This window comes from Thermobia domestica, chromosome 5 (assembly GCF_964235325.1).
Source record: "Thermobia domestica chromosome 5, izTheDome1.hap1.1, whole genome shotgun sequence".
Lineage (NCBI taxonomy): Eukaryota > Metazoa > Arthropoda > Insecta > Zygentoma > Lepismatidae > Thermobia > Thermobia domestica.
The window spans coordinates 289,473,358-289,493,491 of NC_137458.1; the positions used below are offsets into that span (position 1 = coordinate 289,473,358).

The 20,134-nt window shown below is 33.9% G+C and overlaps 1 protein-coding gene across 2 annotated transcripts in view; it reads left to right on the forward strand.

Moving 5' to 3' along the window:
* The window catches only part of LOC145686678 (NACHT domain- and WD repeat-containing protein 1), a 1,466,154-nt gene that overhangs the window by 1,341,140 nt on the left and 104,880 nt on the right, over positions 1 to 20,134 (forward strand). For both annotated transcript variants that reach the window (XM_081760197.1, XM_081760198.1), the window contains one exon: positions 3,414 to 3,524. In XM_081760197.1, the coding sequence (XP_081616323.1) occupies positions 3,414 to 3,524 (111 nt within the window). The remainder of the gene's footprint in view (positions 1 to 3,413; positions 3,525 to 20,134) is intronic.

A 20,134-nucleotide genomic window follows, 5' to 3' on the forward strand; every position in this document is an offset into this window, starting at 1 on the left:
TGGGTAATTGTGACGAATTATTGATAATTCCAACTCAAGCACTGAATTATGTAAATTTAAATGTTTCAAAATAAGACAAGTGCCGTAAACATGTCTAGATTTGAGCATTAAAATGTTTGTGTATTGCAACAAAAACTGTTATTTCAACTTAATTATTTCAAAATTGCCAACCAGGTAACAGTTTTGTACTATTGGCGACAAATGAGTGTTTTTTATGAGTCATAGTAGTTAAGAAAGAACACTGTAGATTCCTGTAGAGAAAACGAAATGAAACTTATATTTTCTGTACGAAAGCATATATACGAGGGGTGTCCAATAAGTTATCTACCTAGACAGGAAGGGAGGGACGGAGCATAATGACACCTGACACACACGCCATGGCCACTGTGGGGAACTCCGTTCCGCGATTTGAGGTCAGTCGGAACCAGCGTTGCCAACATGTATGATAATTATCGAATCATACGATGATTTTGACCCCTGTACAATGTACGATAGCTACCGGTACTGTACGATAATAGGAAAGTGTACGATAATTTAGCGACTTCCTGTAAGAAGCAAAGACAATTCTGGAGGTGTTTGATTTTTTTTAAAAAAAAATCATTCATTGCATGAAAAAATATTAATTTTGCAACATACGACAATGTGACAAAATTACTCAAAACATTACAAAGACGACTAACGTCTCGAGAAGGTAAAAAAATCCAGGTAAATTAAAGTTAATCGCGTAGTAATTTAAGTATTTTTACGTTACACTGTTAACCACAGTTTACATTTATCGTACTTTAAAATCATAAAACCAATTCATCTGCTTACATAGTTCATTATTACTAGGTAATTAGTTGACTGGATCATTGCAGTTTAACATACATTTTGAATACCGATACTGTGTGAGATGGAACATGCTGTAAATTTGGTCCAAACCACTACCAGTATTTATACTGCAAACATGTGAGTCCACCTGTAATCAAACCGGGGACCAAGACCACGCATACAGGAAACCAATCAAAAAGGAGTAATTGTTAGCTACTTAATGTAGATAAGTTTTTCCAGGTAAATGTGTAAAGTGTTAAAGGAAAATTAGATGTTTTTCGATAGATTGGTGAAGAATTAAGCTTGAATGTTGTTTCCTCCAGATTGTTAAATATAGTTTTAGCTGTAAACGTGTAACGAAACTCTTAATCTCCCTTCCCTCAGAATGCCCACCCCGGGCCAAAATCCGTACTTGAAAGAATAAGAGAACAGCACATATCTAACCTTCAAATTACAGACCTGCCCACCGGGGAAATAATCCTGAAAAAGAAGTGGAGAGAGTTTTCGCCGGTACTGTATTAAAACGCCGCGTAGCGCACCCAGATATTGTATATGTATCACTCTCACTTTTAAATATACAAAATTCAAGCAAAAAATCTGTTGTTTAAAGGAAGTTACTTAGCAATGACAACCCTACTATTTCAAATTAACAAGGATAAACAATTTATTATAAATAAAGAAAAATTTTAAAAATAAAAAAATAACAATACACAAAATATTAACAATTAGATAATAATAAAAAAAATCTACAGTTCCTGATGAAAAATAGCCTAGAATACATTTTTTCTCATAAGTGCCATTCCAAGATGGCCTACAGCAACCTCCAATTTTCTCATTTTTAAGTAAACAAATTTTTAATTAGAAAAATCATACACTTGCTCGTGTCTAAATATGTCGATCCTTAAATAATCGGTTTTCCAATACATTTGAGTATACTCACGGAAATTCCACTGATAAATTTTTCACCATTTTCCACACACACACAAAAAAAAACAATAATTTAATTTAACAAAGTGTAAAGAACAAACACTACGTGCCTTAAACAGTGACCAACTGACGATCTACGTCAGTTGACCCAAGGCTTCCATTTTGGGTTCGAAACCAACCAATCACAATCCGGATTCTAGATCACGAGGGCCTCGTCATTTTACATTACCAGCTGGTGCCAGATCTTCAAATATACTTTCTCAAATCATTACACAACACACCTGTTTGAGACCAGAAAGGGTGGATGGAAGAGGTAAAGGGGGAATAAGGTCGTATGTCTCCATAAAATAAAAGATGGCGCCATCTACTTCCTAATAAATCCATAATGATAAGTTACCTTATTATATATAAATACATCACCCAAATCCACATTACATATTTGTAACAATCCATGTCGTCACAAACGTTCAAGTTACTTGCCTATAATAATAATAATAATAATAATAATAATAATAATAATAATAATAATAATAATAATAATAATAATAATAAATAATAATAATAATAATAATAATAAAGCTTGATATTGAGACTGGAAACAAAAGATAACACAATTTTACAACAAAAACGATAATTTTCAGTGCTACGTACGATAATATGTTCTGATCTGGTTGGCAACGCTGGTCGGAGCAACGCAGTGGCATGAGCAGAGTGTTTGTGTTACTCCGCGTAGTGAATGTTTGCCGGATGCAGCTGTCCCAAGATTTGTTGGACTTCTTTCAGGAGGACCAGGACAAATTCCTGGCTCAACTGGTGAAAGGGAACAAAATCTGGGTCCACCATTAATTGGGATTCTGAGAGCAAGCAAAAGTCCATCCAGCTCCACCAACGAATAAGACTATCTGCATTTCTTCCTGTCTAGATAGATAACTCATTGGACGGCCTCGTACGTTTATAGACTAAGAAAATTTAAAATAGTCCCTTCAACTTTAATTATATTCAAATATTACTCAGTAGGATCAAGAATTTCCCTGCCCTTGGGATGACCTATTACCTAAACTAATTTGGGATTCCGAGGGTTGGTATTTGTGTAACTGTATGTTGGTTAGTGGCAAAGTACAAAAAAGCTAAATATAAGTAATGAGAGGTATTATTAAGCGCGAATGCAGCTTATACCGTACGGCTGGCTGAAGGCACGGGTGAAACAATTACTTACATATAGTAAGTCTGGAATATGTATGTTCATATATATATATATATACCCCCTTTTTATCTACGTATATATAGAAACATACAACTTATAATGGTATATGTATCGAAAAGTAAACGAAGGAAAATCCGCCTGTTCATTTCACTAATGAATACTGTTAAAAAGCAAAAAAGAAAATAGAATTCGAAATTTGATTGCATGAGTGTTCTCTTTGAAAATCATATCTTCATTCTTTACAATACATTTTATGCTCAAAAGCTATCATTTTTCATTTCTAATAATTGTTTTTTGTTCCTAAAACTTCTACTTTAATGTTTAACTTGAGTTAGATGCGTTTTTCTTCTATAAAATGTATATAAAAATAAATCTTTCCTTAATTATCTCCATTAGTGCATTGACTGCACTTGACAGTATGATATATATTGATTAATTACACCCACCATATTTTATTTTTTTCTCTTTACAGATCCTTCCCCAAAGGAGAACAAAGAGACTCCTTTCCAATCCGTTGCAACCTCTGACGTCACGTATAGCTTACGTCACGTAGAAGAGTCGTGGATTCATTTGTTGAAGGCAGGTAAGGTTTCATTTATAGCAATTACTAATCTTTTCCAAAGATAAAAAAGAGTTTTTTTTTCTTGTATTCAGTATATCGATTGTTCAAAGTTTAAAGTCTACCAAGACTATACGAATAAATTTTTCGAAAGCAATTTCTTATAATAGACGAAAGTTGTTGTCAGTTTCGCTGTTATGACTGAAAATCCTCAAGAATTCAACTGAACCTCCAGGTACCTAGAAAATACTTAAATGTATCCCAGAAAGGAAACATTTATCTAAACGTTTAAATGGTGTGTTATTAAAGTCATGGAAGTAGGACTTACAAAATTGTAATTTTAACACGTCTGTCTTTCAGTTACTACACACAAAATATTAGAAAACTGTTAACAAACTGTGTGAAGAACTTAACAGTCTTACAGTGTATACCGCATGAAGGAATTTGGTTAGCCACAGTATACACAACATGACAAAGAATACGTGAAAGTGAAAGTGAAAATAAAAATACGTAAGCATGAATTTTTTAACAACTCAAAAATGCGTTTCCTCGCTCCTTCCATTCTCTATTTAAAAAAAAAAAACTTTAGTATGACGATGGCAACCAATTTTTATTATACAGTAGACTCACGATTATTCGAGGTAATTGGAACTGAGTCTACCACGGATACGCAAAAACTCGCATAATATGGATACAGCTATTATTATTGCAAAACAAGTTTCTATACAGGAAGTTTTTATTACAGTATACTAAAACTTATTATAAAAAACAATATTTTTACATACATACAGTACCACACAGAACTTTTTTGTTGCAAAAAACCAATGACTGTTTCCTGGAACCTCTTTTAGCCTCTCTTTGATCCTGCGATGTTAAAACGATACACGATAACACATGGCTGAAAACGAAGATTTAATGGCTCGGCAAGAGTCAGTACGTGAGCCATCTTCTACAACAACTGTAATCTGCATTGTTTATAAACTGCCAGTTTAATCCAGAGACTCGGCTAACTGGGACTCGGACAATCAGTAGTCTACTCCTTTTAAGTAGTAAATTTTTACCACTTCCGATTTTAATGGAGAAATTAGAGTGGAGATGGGATATGTTGGCACGCTTAATTGATTGCGCAAAATCGCTTCTTGCTATGTATTACCCTTTTTACTCTCTAGGAATCAACCGGAAGTGGTTGATTTTGCGTCTTCTGGTTTCAATAGAGGGTTACGAAAGAAACTAAGTTCTTAGAACGCTAAATCGATTATTAAAAAACCGCTTCTTGCTCTCTCTCTCTCTTTTAGTTTTTGCTCTATGTAGATCAGTATTGAAACCAGAAGTTATAGTGAATTTCTATTACTTCCCATAAAAATAGGTAGTGGTCAAAGTGAGACGGTATGCGGTGGTATGCCATACCGTCTCTGGTTCTTCAGTGGTAAAGGCATACCGTCTCTGCTTTTTTTAATGATTAAAACATAACGTCACTGGAAAGCAGATACTAAATATCTTTAATAGATTCATTTTTATACACAGTAATTGACGAATATCTTTGCACGTAAAAAGATTTTATTTCTTATGTATTGGGTTGGCAACTAAGTTCCCGCCGTTTTTAGTGTCAGGCACCCATGCTCCACACTTCTGAACTTTGCCCATCGAGTGAAGATGCTTCTCTACAGTAGTGTGGGAGCAATCCATTGTCTCTGCCAGTTTCCTTGTTGTTTGCCGCGGATTTTCATGCAAAAGATGGTTCAATCGCTCTTCATCGAACTCAACTGGAGGGCCAGAACGAGATGCGTCTTTGAGGTCAAAATTTCCTTTTTTGAACTTTGCATACCAATCATAGGCGTTTCTTTCAGCTATAGCACCCACCCCGTACAGTGCACAAATGTTGCGAGCAGCTTCTGTGGCTTTAGAACCTTGATTAAAGGCAAAAAGAAGGAGGTGTCGAAAATGCTCATTCTTCTCAACTTGACATTCCATGTTAATGATCTCTAAATAACAAAAAAAAAAAAAAAAAAAAAAAGGATCTTAGTAACAATGATACATATATTTAGGTAGAACAATATATTCTCTTTCGAATGATGTACAACTTCGTGCCAAAAGTATTTAATGTCATACAGATATTTCCAATTTAAAAAACGGCGGGAACTTAGTTGCCAACCCAATAGAAATATTTCTAAGTTGGTAACATCGACTTTTTTGTTATCTTAAAATGAGGTGTTTTCAAACAAGTCCACTTAGTTTATATTTTGATGTGCCATTGAATTGTTTCTTTGTTATGTATATATGTGTGTGTCTTTATGCCTTAATGCATATAAATGCTGTATTTTGAGCATAGGCGGATTTAGAGTTTATCTGCTGAGGGGGCGGACCTTCCGGGGGTTTGGAATACCCCACAGACGAGTGAAGGAACCACGAGTTTTCGAGCAGGAATTTGTTAATATCCTCATTCGGTTTTTGAGCATGTTCGTGTATAATTCTCTATAATAAAACATAAAGGGATATTTTTTTTCAGAAAGTTGTTTGCGGGGGATCAAAGTCTCTCCATATCCTCCTCCCTCCGTTACTACAGAGAAGCTCTCCAATGATTTTCAGTTATTATGTTAATAGAATGCAATCTTTTAGGCAACATACCGACACTGCATTTCAACATTTAAATAGCCGGTATGTCGAGTCAAAATCGTAATAAATCATACCGCCTCTGCCTTTTTTTCCATTTCGAACACTGATAATAGGGAGTTGTGAATGGAGATGAAATGTAGTCTTGCGACAGTTCATCGATTGCAAAAAAACCTCTTCTCCCCGTCTATAACTGATTTGCCGTATAGTGACCAACGTTGATAACCACAAATGGTTGATTTATACTACTTTCGGTGGATAAATCTCCTCCATTAACAATCTCGATTTCTACCGTCTGATCCTCTACACTAACTAACTCTATGGTCTATGGAATCCGGAGGCTCAATGCTGCGTTCACAAAAGCTCTCCACTAACTTCTATCCTTAGCCAATTGGATCCAGTTTCTATTTTGTATTCCTATTTCTGCGAGATCCATCTTAATATTGTCTTCCTATCTGCGCCTAGGTCTTCCTAATGGTTGTTTTCCGATTGGACTCCCAATTAAAACTTTGAAAGTGTTCCTATTTTCTTCGATTCTGGCTACATGACCTGCTCACCTGAGCCTCCTAGATTTGATGACTTTTAGACATTGACGTGGACAAAATGACCTTTGCAGTATAACTCCAACCTCTTATTCACTCACTCACTAACAATGTTCAGTAAACAGTACAAATTATGTAGTTCCTCGTTATGAAGTTTCCGCCACTCCCTATTCCCGTTCCTCTTGGGTCTGATCCTCTACTTCTGAGAAAACTTTATGGAGATCCATCAAATAGCTCTTGAGACCTTGTGTTCCCTGGACAGACACACGGGTAAACAGAGTAAATATATACAGGGTGTTTCAAAAGTCCCCTGACATAGAGTAACTCTTGTTATTACCAAAGTTACAACAAAATATAAGAGGAAAAACCGTCTCCAAATATAATGATTACAATCTAAAGTGAAGGATTATTTTGAAATCGGACGACTTGTTTGGGCTGTACTCTTTATGTGCCCAATGTTAAATGAAAATGCAACGTTGCCACTTACCTGGACCTGCAACATAAATTGAATGGGGGCATGTTTGAATTGGGTGCTGACCATCGACATGTTAGTGTAAAAGACAAGTAACTTCATTCACTTTCACTTTCTTTTGAAAACATTCTATTTGGAGGCGGTTTGCCCTCTTACATTTTGTTGTAACTCTGATAATAAAACGGGATTTTTGAGACACCTGTGTGTGTATATATACCCCATAATTATGTTCTAACCTTACCGTTAGAAATGATCACTGCAGGGACGGTGCCAGAAAAGTTTGATGGGGTGGGCGGAAAAGGGCGGACCTAGTTGCTGGGTGGGCGGACAATGAAAATAAGAACTGGCAATGTAGACATTTTTTTGGACAATAATTAAATTTCAATCTTTAAACTCTTTAGTTAGCTAAAGCTCAGACCGAAATAGGGGAGGGACAAGGATGTGGAAAACAGCTGTCTTGGCCTTACAGAAGGTATAATTCCGGCATTCGCCTAGTCGGACTGAAGAAATGCAGGACTTAGGATGGGCTGCGGGAGTTCGTGGCTATATGCTCGACCTACCGAATTCCGCGTAGCAGACACACTACCTCTACTTCCAGTTTTTTTAACAGTAATAACGGTGTGTACTGCGTACTCGATGAAATTTAAGACAGCTTTACCTTCTCTCCCTCCAAGAATGCACATGAATGCATAGAAATAAAGAAGGTTCAAACAACACAGACTAACAGATAATAGTCTACCTTTAGTTAATATCATAAAATACACATTAAGTAAGTAAAGTGAAACAAGAATAAAATAGGCTATTGCAAACATTTTTATCTTTGAAGCATTTTTTTTTTACAAAAAAGCAAGAGACAAAAATATAAATCATTTATATCTTCTCTCGTATATCCTTAAAGCATTTTTTTTACAAAAAAGCAAGAGACAAAAATATAAATCATTTATATCTTCTCTCGTATATCCTTAAAGCATTTTTTTTTACAAAAAAGCAAGAGACAAAAATATAAATCATTTATATCTTCTCTCGTATATCCTTAAAGCATTTTTTTTACAAAAAAGCAAGAGACAAAAATATAAATCATTTATATCTTCTCTCGTATATCCTTAAAGCATTTTTTTTTACAAAAAAGCAAGAGACAAAAATATAAATCATTTATATCTTCTCTCGTATATCCTTAAAGCATTTTTTTTACAAAAAAGCAAGAGACAAAAATATAAATCATTTATATCTTCTCTCGTATATCCTTAAAGCTTTTTTTTTTTTTACAAAAAAGCAAGAGACAAAAATATAAATCATTTATATCTTCTCTCGTATATCCTTAAAGCATTTTTTTACAAAAAAGCAAGAGACAAAAATATAAATCATTTATATCTTCTCTCGTATATCCTTAAAGCATTTTTTTTTACAAAAAAGCAAGAGACAAAAATATAAATCGTTTATATCTTCTCTCGTATATCCTTAAAGCATTTTTTACAAAAAAGCAAGAGACAAAAATATAAATAATTTATATCTTCTCTCGTATATCCTTAAAGCATTTCTTTTTACAAAAAAGCAAGAGACAAAAATATAAATCATTTATATCTTCTCTCGTATATCCTTAAAGCATTTCTTTTTACAAAAAAGCAAGAGACAAAAATATAAATCATTTATATCTTCTCTCGTATATCCTTAAAGCATTTTTTTACAAAAAAGTAAGAGACAAAAATATAAATCATTTATATCTTCTCTCGTATATCCTTAAAGCATTTTTTTACAAAAAAGTAAGAGACAAAAATATAAATCATTTATATCTTCTTTCGTATATCCTTAAAGCATTTTTTTTTTACAAAAAAGCAAGAGACAAAAATATAAATCATTTATATCTTCTCTCGTATATCCTTAAAGCATTTTTTTTTACAAAAAAGCAAGAGACAAAAATATAAATCATTTATATCTTCTCTCGTATATCCTTAAAGCATTTTTTTTACAAAAAAGCAAGAGACAAAAATATAAATCATTTATATCTTCTCTCGTATATCCTTAAAGCATTTTTTTTTACAAAAAAGCAAGAGACAAAAATATAAATCATTTATATCTTCTCTCGTATATCCTTAAAGCATTTTTTTTTTTACAAAAAAGCAAGAGACAAAAATATAAATCATTTATATCTTCTCTCGTATATCCTTAAAGCATTTTTTTTTACAAAAAAGCAAGAGACAAAAATATAAATCATTTATATCTTCTCTCGTATATCCTTAAAGCATTTTTTTTACAAAAAAGCAAGAGACAAAAATATAAATCATTTATATCTTCTCTCGTATATCCTTAAAGCATTTTTTTACAAAAAAGCAAGAGACAAAAATATAAATCATTTATATCTTCTCTCGTATATCCTTAAAGCATTTCTTTTTACAAAAAAGCAAGAGACAAAAATATAAATCATTTATATCTTCTCTCGTATATCCTTAAAGCATTTTTTTTACAAAAAAGCAAGAGACAAAAATATAAATCATTTATATCTTCTCTCGTATATCCTTAAAGCATTTTTTTTTACAAAAAAGTAAGAGACAAAAATATAAATCATTTATATCTTCTCTCGTATATCCTTAAAGCATTTTTTTTACAAAAAAGTAAGAGACAAAAATATAAATCATTTATATCTTCTCTCGTATATCCTTAAAGCATTTTTTTTACAAAAAAGCAAGAGACAAAAATATAAATCATTTATATCTTCTCTCGTATATCCTTAAAGCATTTTTTTTACAAAAAAGCAAGAGACAAAAATATAAATCATTTATATCTTCTCTCGTATATCCTTAAAGCATTTTTTTTTACAAAAAAGCAAGAGACAAAAATATAAATCTTTTATATCTTCTCTCGTATATCCTTAAAGCATTTTTTTTACAAAAAAGCAAGAGACAAAAATATAAATCATTTATATCTTCTCTCGTATATCCTTAAAGCATTTTTTTTACAAAAAAGCAAGAGACAAAAATATAAATCATTTATATCTTCTCTCGTATATCCTTAAAGCATTTTTTTACAAAAAAGCAAGAGACAAAAATATAAATCATTTATATCTTCTCTCGTATATCCTTAAAGCATTTTTTTTACAAAAAAGCAAGAGACAAAAATATAAATCATTTATATCTTCTCTCGTATATCCTTAAAGCATTTTTTTACAAAAAGCAAGAGACAAAAATATAAATCATTTATATCTTCTCTCGTATATCCTTAAAGCATTTTTTTACAAAAAAGCAAGAGACAAAAATATAAATCATTTATATCTTCTCTCGTATATCCTTAAAGCATTTTTTTTTTTACAAAAAAGCAAGAGACAAAAATATAAATCATTTATATCTTCTCTCGTATATCCTTAAAGCATTTTTTTTACAAAAAAGCAAGAGACAAAAATATAAATCATTTATATCTTCTCTCGTATATCCTTAAAGCATTATTTTTACAAAAAAGCAAGAGACAAAAATATAAATCATTTATATCTTCTCTCGTATATCCTTAAAGCTTTTTTTTTTTACAAAAAAGCAAGAGACAAAAATATAAATCATTTATATCTTCTCTCGTATATCCTTAAAGCTTTTTTTTTTACAAAAAAGCAAGAGACAAAAATATAAATCATTTATATCTTCTCTCGTATATCCTTAAAGCATTTTTTTTTACAAAAAAGCAAGAGACAAAAATATAAATCATTTATATCTTCTCTCGTATATCCTTAAAGCATTTTTTTTACAAAAAAGCAAGAGACAAAAATATAAATCATTTATATCTTCTCTCGTATATCCTTAAAGCATTTTTTTTTACAAAAAAGCAAGAGACAAAAATATAAATCATTTATATCTTCTCTCGTATATCCTTAAAGCATTTTTTTTAAAAAAAACAAAGAGACAAAAATATAAATCATTTATATCTTCTCTCGTATATCCTTAAAGCATTTTTTTACAAAAAAGCAAGAGACAAAAATATAAATCATTTATATCTTCTCTCGTTTATCCTTAAAGCATTTTTTTTTTACAAAAAAGCAAGAGACAAAAATATAAATCATTTATATCTTCTCTCGTATATCCTTAAAGCATTTTTTTTACAAAAAAGCAAGAGACAAAAATATAAATCATTTATATCTTCTCTCGTATATCCTTAAAGCATTTTTTTTACAAAAAAGCAAGAGACAAAAATATAAATCATTTATATCTTCTCTCGTATATCCTTAAAGCATTTTTTTTTACAAAAAAAGCAAGAGACAAAAATATAAATCATTTATATCTTCTCTCGTATATCCTTAAAGCATTTTTTTTTACAAAAAAGCAAGAGACAAAAATATAAATCATTTATATCTTCTCTCGTATATCCTTAAAGCATTTTTTTACAAAAAAGCAAGAGACAAAAATATAAATCATTTATATCTTCTCTCGTATATCCTTAAAGAATTTTTTTTTACAAAAAAACAAGAGACAAAAATATAAATCATTTATATCTTCTCTCGTATATCCTTAAAGCATTTTTTTTTACAAAAAAACAAGAGACAAAATATAAATCATTTATATCTTCTCTCGTATATCCTTAAAGCATTTTTTTTTACAAAAAAGCAAGAGACAAAAATATAAATCATTTATATCTTCTCTCGTATATCCTTAAAGCATTTTTTTTACAAAAAAGCAAGAGACAAAAATATAAATCATTTATATCTTCTCTCGTATATCCTTAAAGCATTTTTTTTACAAAAAAGCAAGAGACAAAAATATAAATCATTTATATCTTCTCTCGTATATCCTTAAAGCATTTTTTTTTACAAAAAAGCAAGAGACAAAAATATAAATCATTTATATCTTCTCTCGTATATCCTTAAAGCATTTTTTTTTACAAAAAAGCAAGAGACAAAAATATAAATCATTTATATCTTCTCTCGTATATCCTTAAAGCATTTTTTTTACAAAAAAGCAAGAGACAAAAATATAAATCATTTATATCTTCTCTCGTATATCCTTAAAGCATTTTTTTTTTACAAAAAAGCAAGAGACAAAAATATAAATCATTTATATCTTCTCTCGTATATCCTTAAAGCATTTTTTTACAAAAAAGCAAGAGACAAAAATATAAATCATTTATATCTTCTCTCGTATATCCTTAAAGCATTTTTTTACAAAAAAACAAGAGACAAAAATATAAATCATTTATATCTTCTCTCGTATATCCTTAATTTCTGCACATTAGATTTTTTTGACGTAATCTCTATATGCAATAGCAAAGATCTGTGTTACTAAAAGAATAGGGAAATTCAACAGTATAATTGTTTGATCATACCTTACACAGAAATCTTTGAAATTGAAACTCGAGTTGAAAAAAAAAAAAATAAAACAATTATAAATTGGATAAAGAAATAAATAGCAATTAACAAAACTTCATCATGATCCACAGAAACAACAATGCATTTTAAACTATGAAGGGCTGATCACATAGTACGAACAAGCTTACAATAAACTTTTATACCTGCACTTTAATGGAGTACATTGCGTTGATTGTTATGTCCAACATCGAATAATTTTACCACAGTCTCTACAGCAATTATCATTACAAGTTTTCTTTCTAAAGATCGCTTAGACTACAGTTTGCCATTCGATTTCTTAGATATGTTTTAACCCGTCTAGGACACGAAAAAGAACGTTTACATGGTGAACTAGATACAGGAATGACGACAGCAATTACGGCTAATTTGTAACTTTCATGAAAAGCAATTTTGAAACGATCCATCACTTCAGTAAACTGAGAAACGGAGGTAATTTTGCATTGCTTTTCCTCCTCATAACGTTTCAAAACTAAGTTTCATTTGCACCTCTACACTATCGACATCACATCCATAATGACGTGCAAGTGGTTCAATTTTCTCAAATGAGACGAAATGTTCACTTTTAGGATGAACATTGCTTATTTCAGTGTAAATTGGCGTTCAGCTGTATCTGGAATTATGTTTGTAAATAAAATCATTTTTCATTGCAGAGTTAAACGGGGTCCTAGAACCTATTACATTACAATCAATAGTAATACCTATTGCTTTTGAAGTACAGGATGTCACCTTCATTATTCTACTTCTATTGGGGTGGGCGGATGGGTGTGCAAGGCCATTTCCGTTCATCACAGACTCAGGTATCTCTTGACGCAGCGGCGCATCTACAGGAGGGTCTACCGGATCCGGATACCTCCCAAAACTTCCAAACTTAACATAAGTTACATTTTTAAACTTTCTCAATAAAAACTATACGTGTTTGACAGGGAAATGATTGATGTAACAAGAAAATTTAATCTTACACTTCATCTGTACTTATAAGAGGGCACGGTGGCTCAGTAGTAGCGCGATTACCTCTGGTGATTGGGGCCCCTGGTTCAATCCCCGACCTAGTAAGTTTGTGGTGAAAACATCGTGATGAATTTACTCGGCGTACTTGGTTTCCTCTCAGTCTTCATTCCACCAATTCTTCCATTATCATCCATTTGCTTTAATCATCGTCTCCATTAGTTGAAAGGGCATAAACGTGAGACGTTAAACTAAATATTTAATTTCATTATTTTGTATCTCTTATAAAAACTATCAGGTTCTATGATTTTTCTGGAAAAAGAAGGGTTGGATCTTTAATAATAGCACCAACGATATATCTTGAGAAGTAGAGTACTTCCAAGGTTAGAAGTTTTAAAGGCCCTCGGTGTAATCACCAGCATTGTGAATCACGCGTTCTCAGCGATGTGGAAGCCACTGGATGTCGTTGGCAGTGCTTAATCTCTGGATAGTGCGGATGGAGTTATCGGTCGCCCGGAAGAGGTCATCAATTGTACGGAAGCGTGTACCATGAAGTGGTACCTTAATCTTCGGGAAGAGGTCGTAGTCGCAGAAATTTAAATCTGGAGAATACGATGGGTGATACAGCACTTCCCAGCCCCAACGATGCAACAAATCAGTGACCACATCTGCCGAATGTGCCCTTGCATTGTCATGCAGAATGATGAGTGGGTTCGTCAGGAAGTGGCGTCGATTTCGTTTTACAAGTGTTCACAGATTATTTTCCAAAAAATATTGCAGTAGTACTCTGCACTAACGGTGTGTCCTCTGGGGAAGGTATGGTTTATGATTACACCATCCCAGTCGTATGCAATGATGAGCATAGCTTTCACATTGGTTTGGGTATTCCGAACTGTTGTTTTTCTCGGTGACACAGGATGACGCCACTCGTTTGATAGCCGTTTCAGTTGTGGTTCATATGCTCTGGCCCAGGTCTCATCAATAACAATGATCCGCCGTTAGAAGGCCTCACCTTCATGTTGATACCGCTTCAAGTGTGTTCGAGCGGCATCGTATCGCAGCCACTTGTGTTGTTCAGTCAGATCATGTGGAATCCACCGTGAGGCGATTTTACGCAATCCCAAGGTTCTTCTTCAGAATTTTCAGCACAGTTGAATGCGCTAGTCCTGTAATATTGGCCAATTGGCGAATCGTGGACTTCCGATCCGCTAGCACTAAGGCGTTCATGTTCTGCACATCACTTTCACTTACAGGAGGATGGCCGGAGCGAGGCATATCGGTGACATTTTGGCGTCCGCCATTAAAGGCTTTGACCCACTTTGCTACTGTACGGTATGGTAATGCACTTGCACCGCAAACATCTTGCAATATTTCGCAGCACTGTTTTACATTCCCACCTCAAACGCATTCAGTTTTCAACCAGCTCATTTGATGTTCCTTCGTAAACATGACTGTATTTCGCGAGCACTCAAGCAGCGTGACTATAGTCCACGAGCACTCACTCTGAACTGCCTTCTAACTGCTGGTGCTGCGCGCATATAGAAGAAAGAGCATGCGAGTTCATGTGCTCTGAAGGAGGGTCGGCATCTAACCTACCTCTGGTATGAATTATAATGGATTGATTTGTTCCCGAGAATATGTATAGCGGTGTTGCTATTACTAAAAATCCAACCCTCGTATATGTGGAACCATCTCATAATTACTTATCGACTTTTTGAGCGCAGAATAATACCCATTCAATACTATATAGACGTAGTGATTTCTGGTGTTGGACCCTCAAAAAACTTGAACTCCTTCTAACAAAAAAATTCTGAGAGCGCTCCTGCCTTAACGCAGCATAACATAGCATGTTTCTTTGTCATCTGAAGAAGATAGGTAGAGCTGAGCTTCACTATTTTATCCAGGGGACTCCACTTTCAATTCGAGCTTTGATTTTTAAATACCTTGATATTAGGGATGCGCAAGAGACGAGTCGAGACACGGCTTTTCCAATAGAGAAATATACATTTTTCGAGTCGAGACATCACTTTTACAGCACATTTTCGAGACGAGACATCCACAAATCTTGTTTTGTGCACATCCCTACTTGATATGAATCCACGAAGATGTTGTGGTAGATCCATGGGCCCCCGAAGGTGGGGGCAAAGTGGGGCCCGACCCTCCTTTCTCGCGAAAAGGTATAGGTAACATAGGGAACCACGCATATTAAATATCAGACAGAGTATAGCAACCATGGAGTGCTCCCCCTAGAAAATTTTCTTCGGGCGTTCCTGGGTAGATCATTTTTTTGTCTTCCAATTCGTACGTTTTGTACTATTTGATTCATACTACTGATGTAAGGTGACCAGATTGAGAAAATAAAAAACAAAGAAAGGGGACGCATGGCAAATTATGATAATTTGGCAGTTCATATAGGTATAGTGATTTTTATGTCGTGATTCATGTTGTGTAGATTGTCTCAACCAGTTTTATTTGAGATTATTCCAATTTTACTATTTATATTATCTTTTAAATTTGACAGGAGCCCAAATCGACTCTCTTCAATTCATTTATTTTATTCCCGAACTTCTAGTAAAAGAATTAGTTTTTCCTTGAAATCACTGTTGAAATCCACGCAAAAAAAAAAAAAAAAAAAATACTAATATGCTATGTAACAGGAGCCAAAACCAAAACGCATTATTGGAAAACAGGACACTTTTGGTTCTGTCTGTGCTTTTTTCGGGACGCCAGACGACTTACTCAAAAAGGGACAATCCTGTGAAAAACTTGATCCCTGACCATCCTATACTAATGCGGAGAACACATTAAGACATTTTATTAAGTCATAGACAGAAAATTTGCACTTTCAATTTTCAAATAATTATGCAAAACTTTAATTAAAACAATTTTCAAATAGTTATGCAAAACTTTAATTAAAACATTTTGAATAAACATCAATTGGTAATTAGATACACAATACTTTTCTAGAAGCCGCAGTGATTCAGTTATAAAGCCCACACCTCTGGTAAGTGGAGTTCCTGCTTCGATCCCAGTTCACGCGTAAAGGCTTTGTGTTGGACAATAATCGTGCCCATAAGTTTTCTCGAAGTTCTCCCGTTTCCTTCCACTTTATTAGTTCCACCATTTCTTTTAATATTATCATTACCATCCATGCCCTTAGCTTCGGTGCACAAACGGGGAAGGTTAAAATAAAAATTATACAGAGTGTTCCATTTAAAACGTAACCCGGATGAGGCGTGTGTGTTATTTTGAGCCTTAAGTAATACATGCATAGGAAGCAGTAAATGCCTCTTTAATGGCGAACTACTTAATCCGTTATTTTCTTATATTTACACCGTGCAGTGGCAACACTGCTGGGGTTTGAGTGCAACAACATGTAACTTTGTTACTGTTTATCACATGCAGTTACTGAAAACGAGAAAAAAACACTTAAGTTTAGTAAACATGGTGTTCATTACATACATCTGACAACAATGTAATGTGAAAGGAAAGAAAATTTCATATGTTCAGAGTGCCTGCCATTTTAAACAAACACAGATTCACTCTTTCATTATGTTGGCAACAAGTGCATGAAGAGTTAAGAGGTTCTCAATAGTTGTGTAAATGTTGGTTTGCTGGTCTTGTATAGTTCACGGAATATCTGTAAATTTCGGGTTATAAGTAACCCCATAGAAAAGAAAAAGAAATGAAATGAAATCTTTCGGTTTTACGTCCCACGGTTATGCTGCCGAGGCTAAAGGAGACGGTGATAATGAGTGAAATGGTGGAATAAAGCAAGTGGGAGGAAACGGGAGAATCCCTAGAAAACCCACGCACACGGTGTTTGTTCACCCAACAAAGTTCACTTGGCGCGAGCGAGGATCGAACCAAGGTCCCCCTACACCAGAGGTGAACGCTCTACCACTGAGCCACCGTGGCCCCCCATAGCAAAAAGCCAGGAGATAACAAGTCAGGGGAGCGAAAGGACCATTATTTTTTTTTCTTTACATATTACACGATTACCGAAAAATCTTTCAATTTGTTTAATTTACATTGGACATGTGACATGTTGAAACTAACAATCACGTTGGTCATGTTCCAGATGAGACATGACAAGATCACGGTACAGCCATCAACTGTAGTGTGGAAAACGGAGATACGACTATCCGGCACCTGATATTGAAATTAATTGAAATTAAAGAATGGATGCATGGTTGCTACTTACCAATTATCAGATACTTATTCATTTATTTTAGCTGGAATGAAATCTTTTAGTTTAACGTCCCACGTTTATGTCCTTTAAGCTAAGGAAGACGGATGATTAAGGTAAGTAAATGATGATGGAGTAATTAGTAGAATGAGAGTGTGGGAGGAAATGATGTTGTCTACTACAAACTTACTTTAGCGGGGATCGAACCAGAGATTCTACGTATTAGAGGCAAGCGCTCTACCACTGAGCCACCGTGTTCCTGTTTAGCGGGAATGACTGTTAAAAACCTCAATGTGTGCAGGGGCGGATCCAGGACCGACTTCTGGGGGGGGCGGTGAGTTGTTATACTGCTACTTTTAAGGGCTCCAAACTTTAGGATGGGTTTTATTTATATATATAAAATAAGAAAGTTTCCTCTTCTGGGGGGGCGATCGCTTTGATCGCTTCCCCCTTCCCCCTGGTTCCGCCCCTGAGTGTGTGTGTATTGTAATTATTTAACTCTTTGAAGCACGGTGGTACTTATATTATACCACATTTTAGATAACGTTTTAGAAACACCGTGCCGCAAAGAGTTAATGCCCATCAATAATTTATTTGCACATTCAAAAACAAAAAAATTGCTCGTTCTAAAATTATCGTATATTCACCTATTATCGTAAGGGCATTATCTAAATAACTTTAAGGCTTAAGTTATCGTATATCGCTATAATTATCGTATGATTGGCAAGCCTGCTTCAGACTCTTTGTCAAACGCAAGAAATGGGGGCGCGGTGGCTCAGTGGTAGAGCGTTCTCCTCCGGTGCTTGGGGTCCCTAGTTCGATCCCAGCTCTCGCCATGTGGACTTTGTTGTGGACAAACACCGTGCTCGTGGGTTTTCTAGGGGTTCTCCCGTTTCCTCCCACTTTCTTCATTCCACCATTTCACTCATCTCTCATCATCACTATCTCATTTAGCCTAACCGGCATAACTGTGGGACGTAGAACTTAAAGATTTCATTTCGTTTTATTTTCAAACGCAAGAAACTAATTCTCGCTGTGTATGAACTTATAGAAATCTAGATTAAAACCGGAAATGATTGTCCTTTACCCACAATCTCATAATTTCATAAACAATGAATCTCATTTTTATGTTCTGATTCTCTACGTCTTGGACAAAATTGATGCTGATCCATTAAAGAATTCTTAAAGTTTTCGTCCCCTAAACAGACGAACAGACATGGTAAAATATATAAAGCAGTTTTGTTTAATGAAACAAACTCCTTAAACTCTTTATAAAAATAAATTATTACTAGGAAACGAATAATATGAAAACCAGGACATCTCACAAGAACTTCTTACATACCCACCATCTTGCATTATTTGTCAAAATTACACATATGTCTCCTAACTTAACATCTTCTTTTAGGACAAATGTTTTGTGATTCGGCTTGCCGTCATTTTGCTACGCTAAAAACACTTAAAGAAAAAGGTTATATTGTATAGGAAACTTGTGTGTGTCATATACTTTATGATTAGGACAGTGGTTCTCAGTGGCGTATTTAGGGGGAGGCTCCCGGGCTTAAACCTTCCCAACCCCCGGAAACCTTACTTACTATAGTAAAGTATATGAAATACCTTGCAGAATTTTCACATTTTCAGGCAAAGCCCCTCCGAAACAAAATCGTAAATACGCTACTGGTGGTTCTCAAGCAATGTGTCGCGACACACTGGTGTGTCACGCAATCCTCTAATTTGTGTCGCGAAATTTTAGAATTTAAAAATCATGAAGAATTTAATAATAATTAGTTAAAATCGAGACCGGCTCTACCAGTTAACGCCTCCAGCGGTAGCAATAATGCTTAGTGCTATATAGAGTCATTAAAAAACTAATTGGTTTTATTATTATAACAAATATTATTTTTATTATTTATTATTTTTATTATTTATGATAAAAATATCAAACAAGTGTGTTGCGATGTCCCGGACGTTCAGTAGTAAAGTGTGCCGTCAGTCAAAAAAGGTTGAGAACCACTGGATTAGGATATTCTATTTCCTAATAAATAGAACATGCAAAACACTCTCGTGATTTTTCTTCAAGGTATTTATTTATAGTAGAATTAGAATTTTCCGATTAGTTTCACCAAGGGTGGAACGAACGATCTAGAGTGGTCTGTTATATTGGGCCAGACCCTTTTGATATATGGAGAATCGAATTTCATTATTTGAATTTTCCCTATTTATCTTTTATTATTGTTTGAAAATACTTTTGTTGTTTCGTTTCAAGGTCTCACAACATGTGAGGAAACAGAAGCCCGAGAAAACACACGTACATGGTGTTTGTCCACCACAATGCCGTTTCGGCGAAGCTGAGATCGAATCAGAGACCCACGCACCAGAGATATCGAGCTATTATTATTATTATTATTATTATTATTATTATTATTATTATTATCATTATTATTATTATTATTATTATTATTATTATTATTATTATTATTATTATTACCATGCTAGGAACAATACATAATGGTTAACTCATTAGTGCTCAGAATTCCCCAC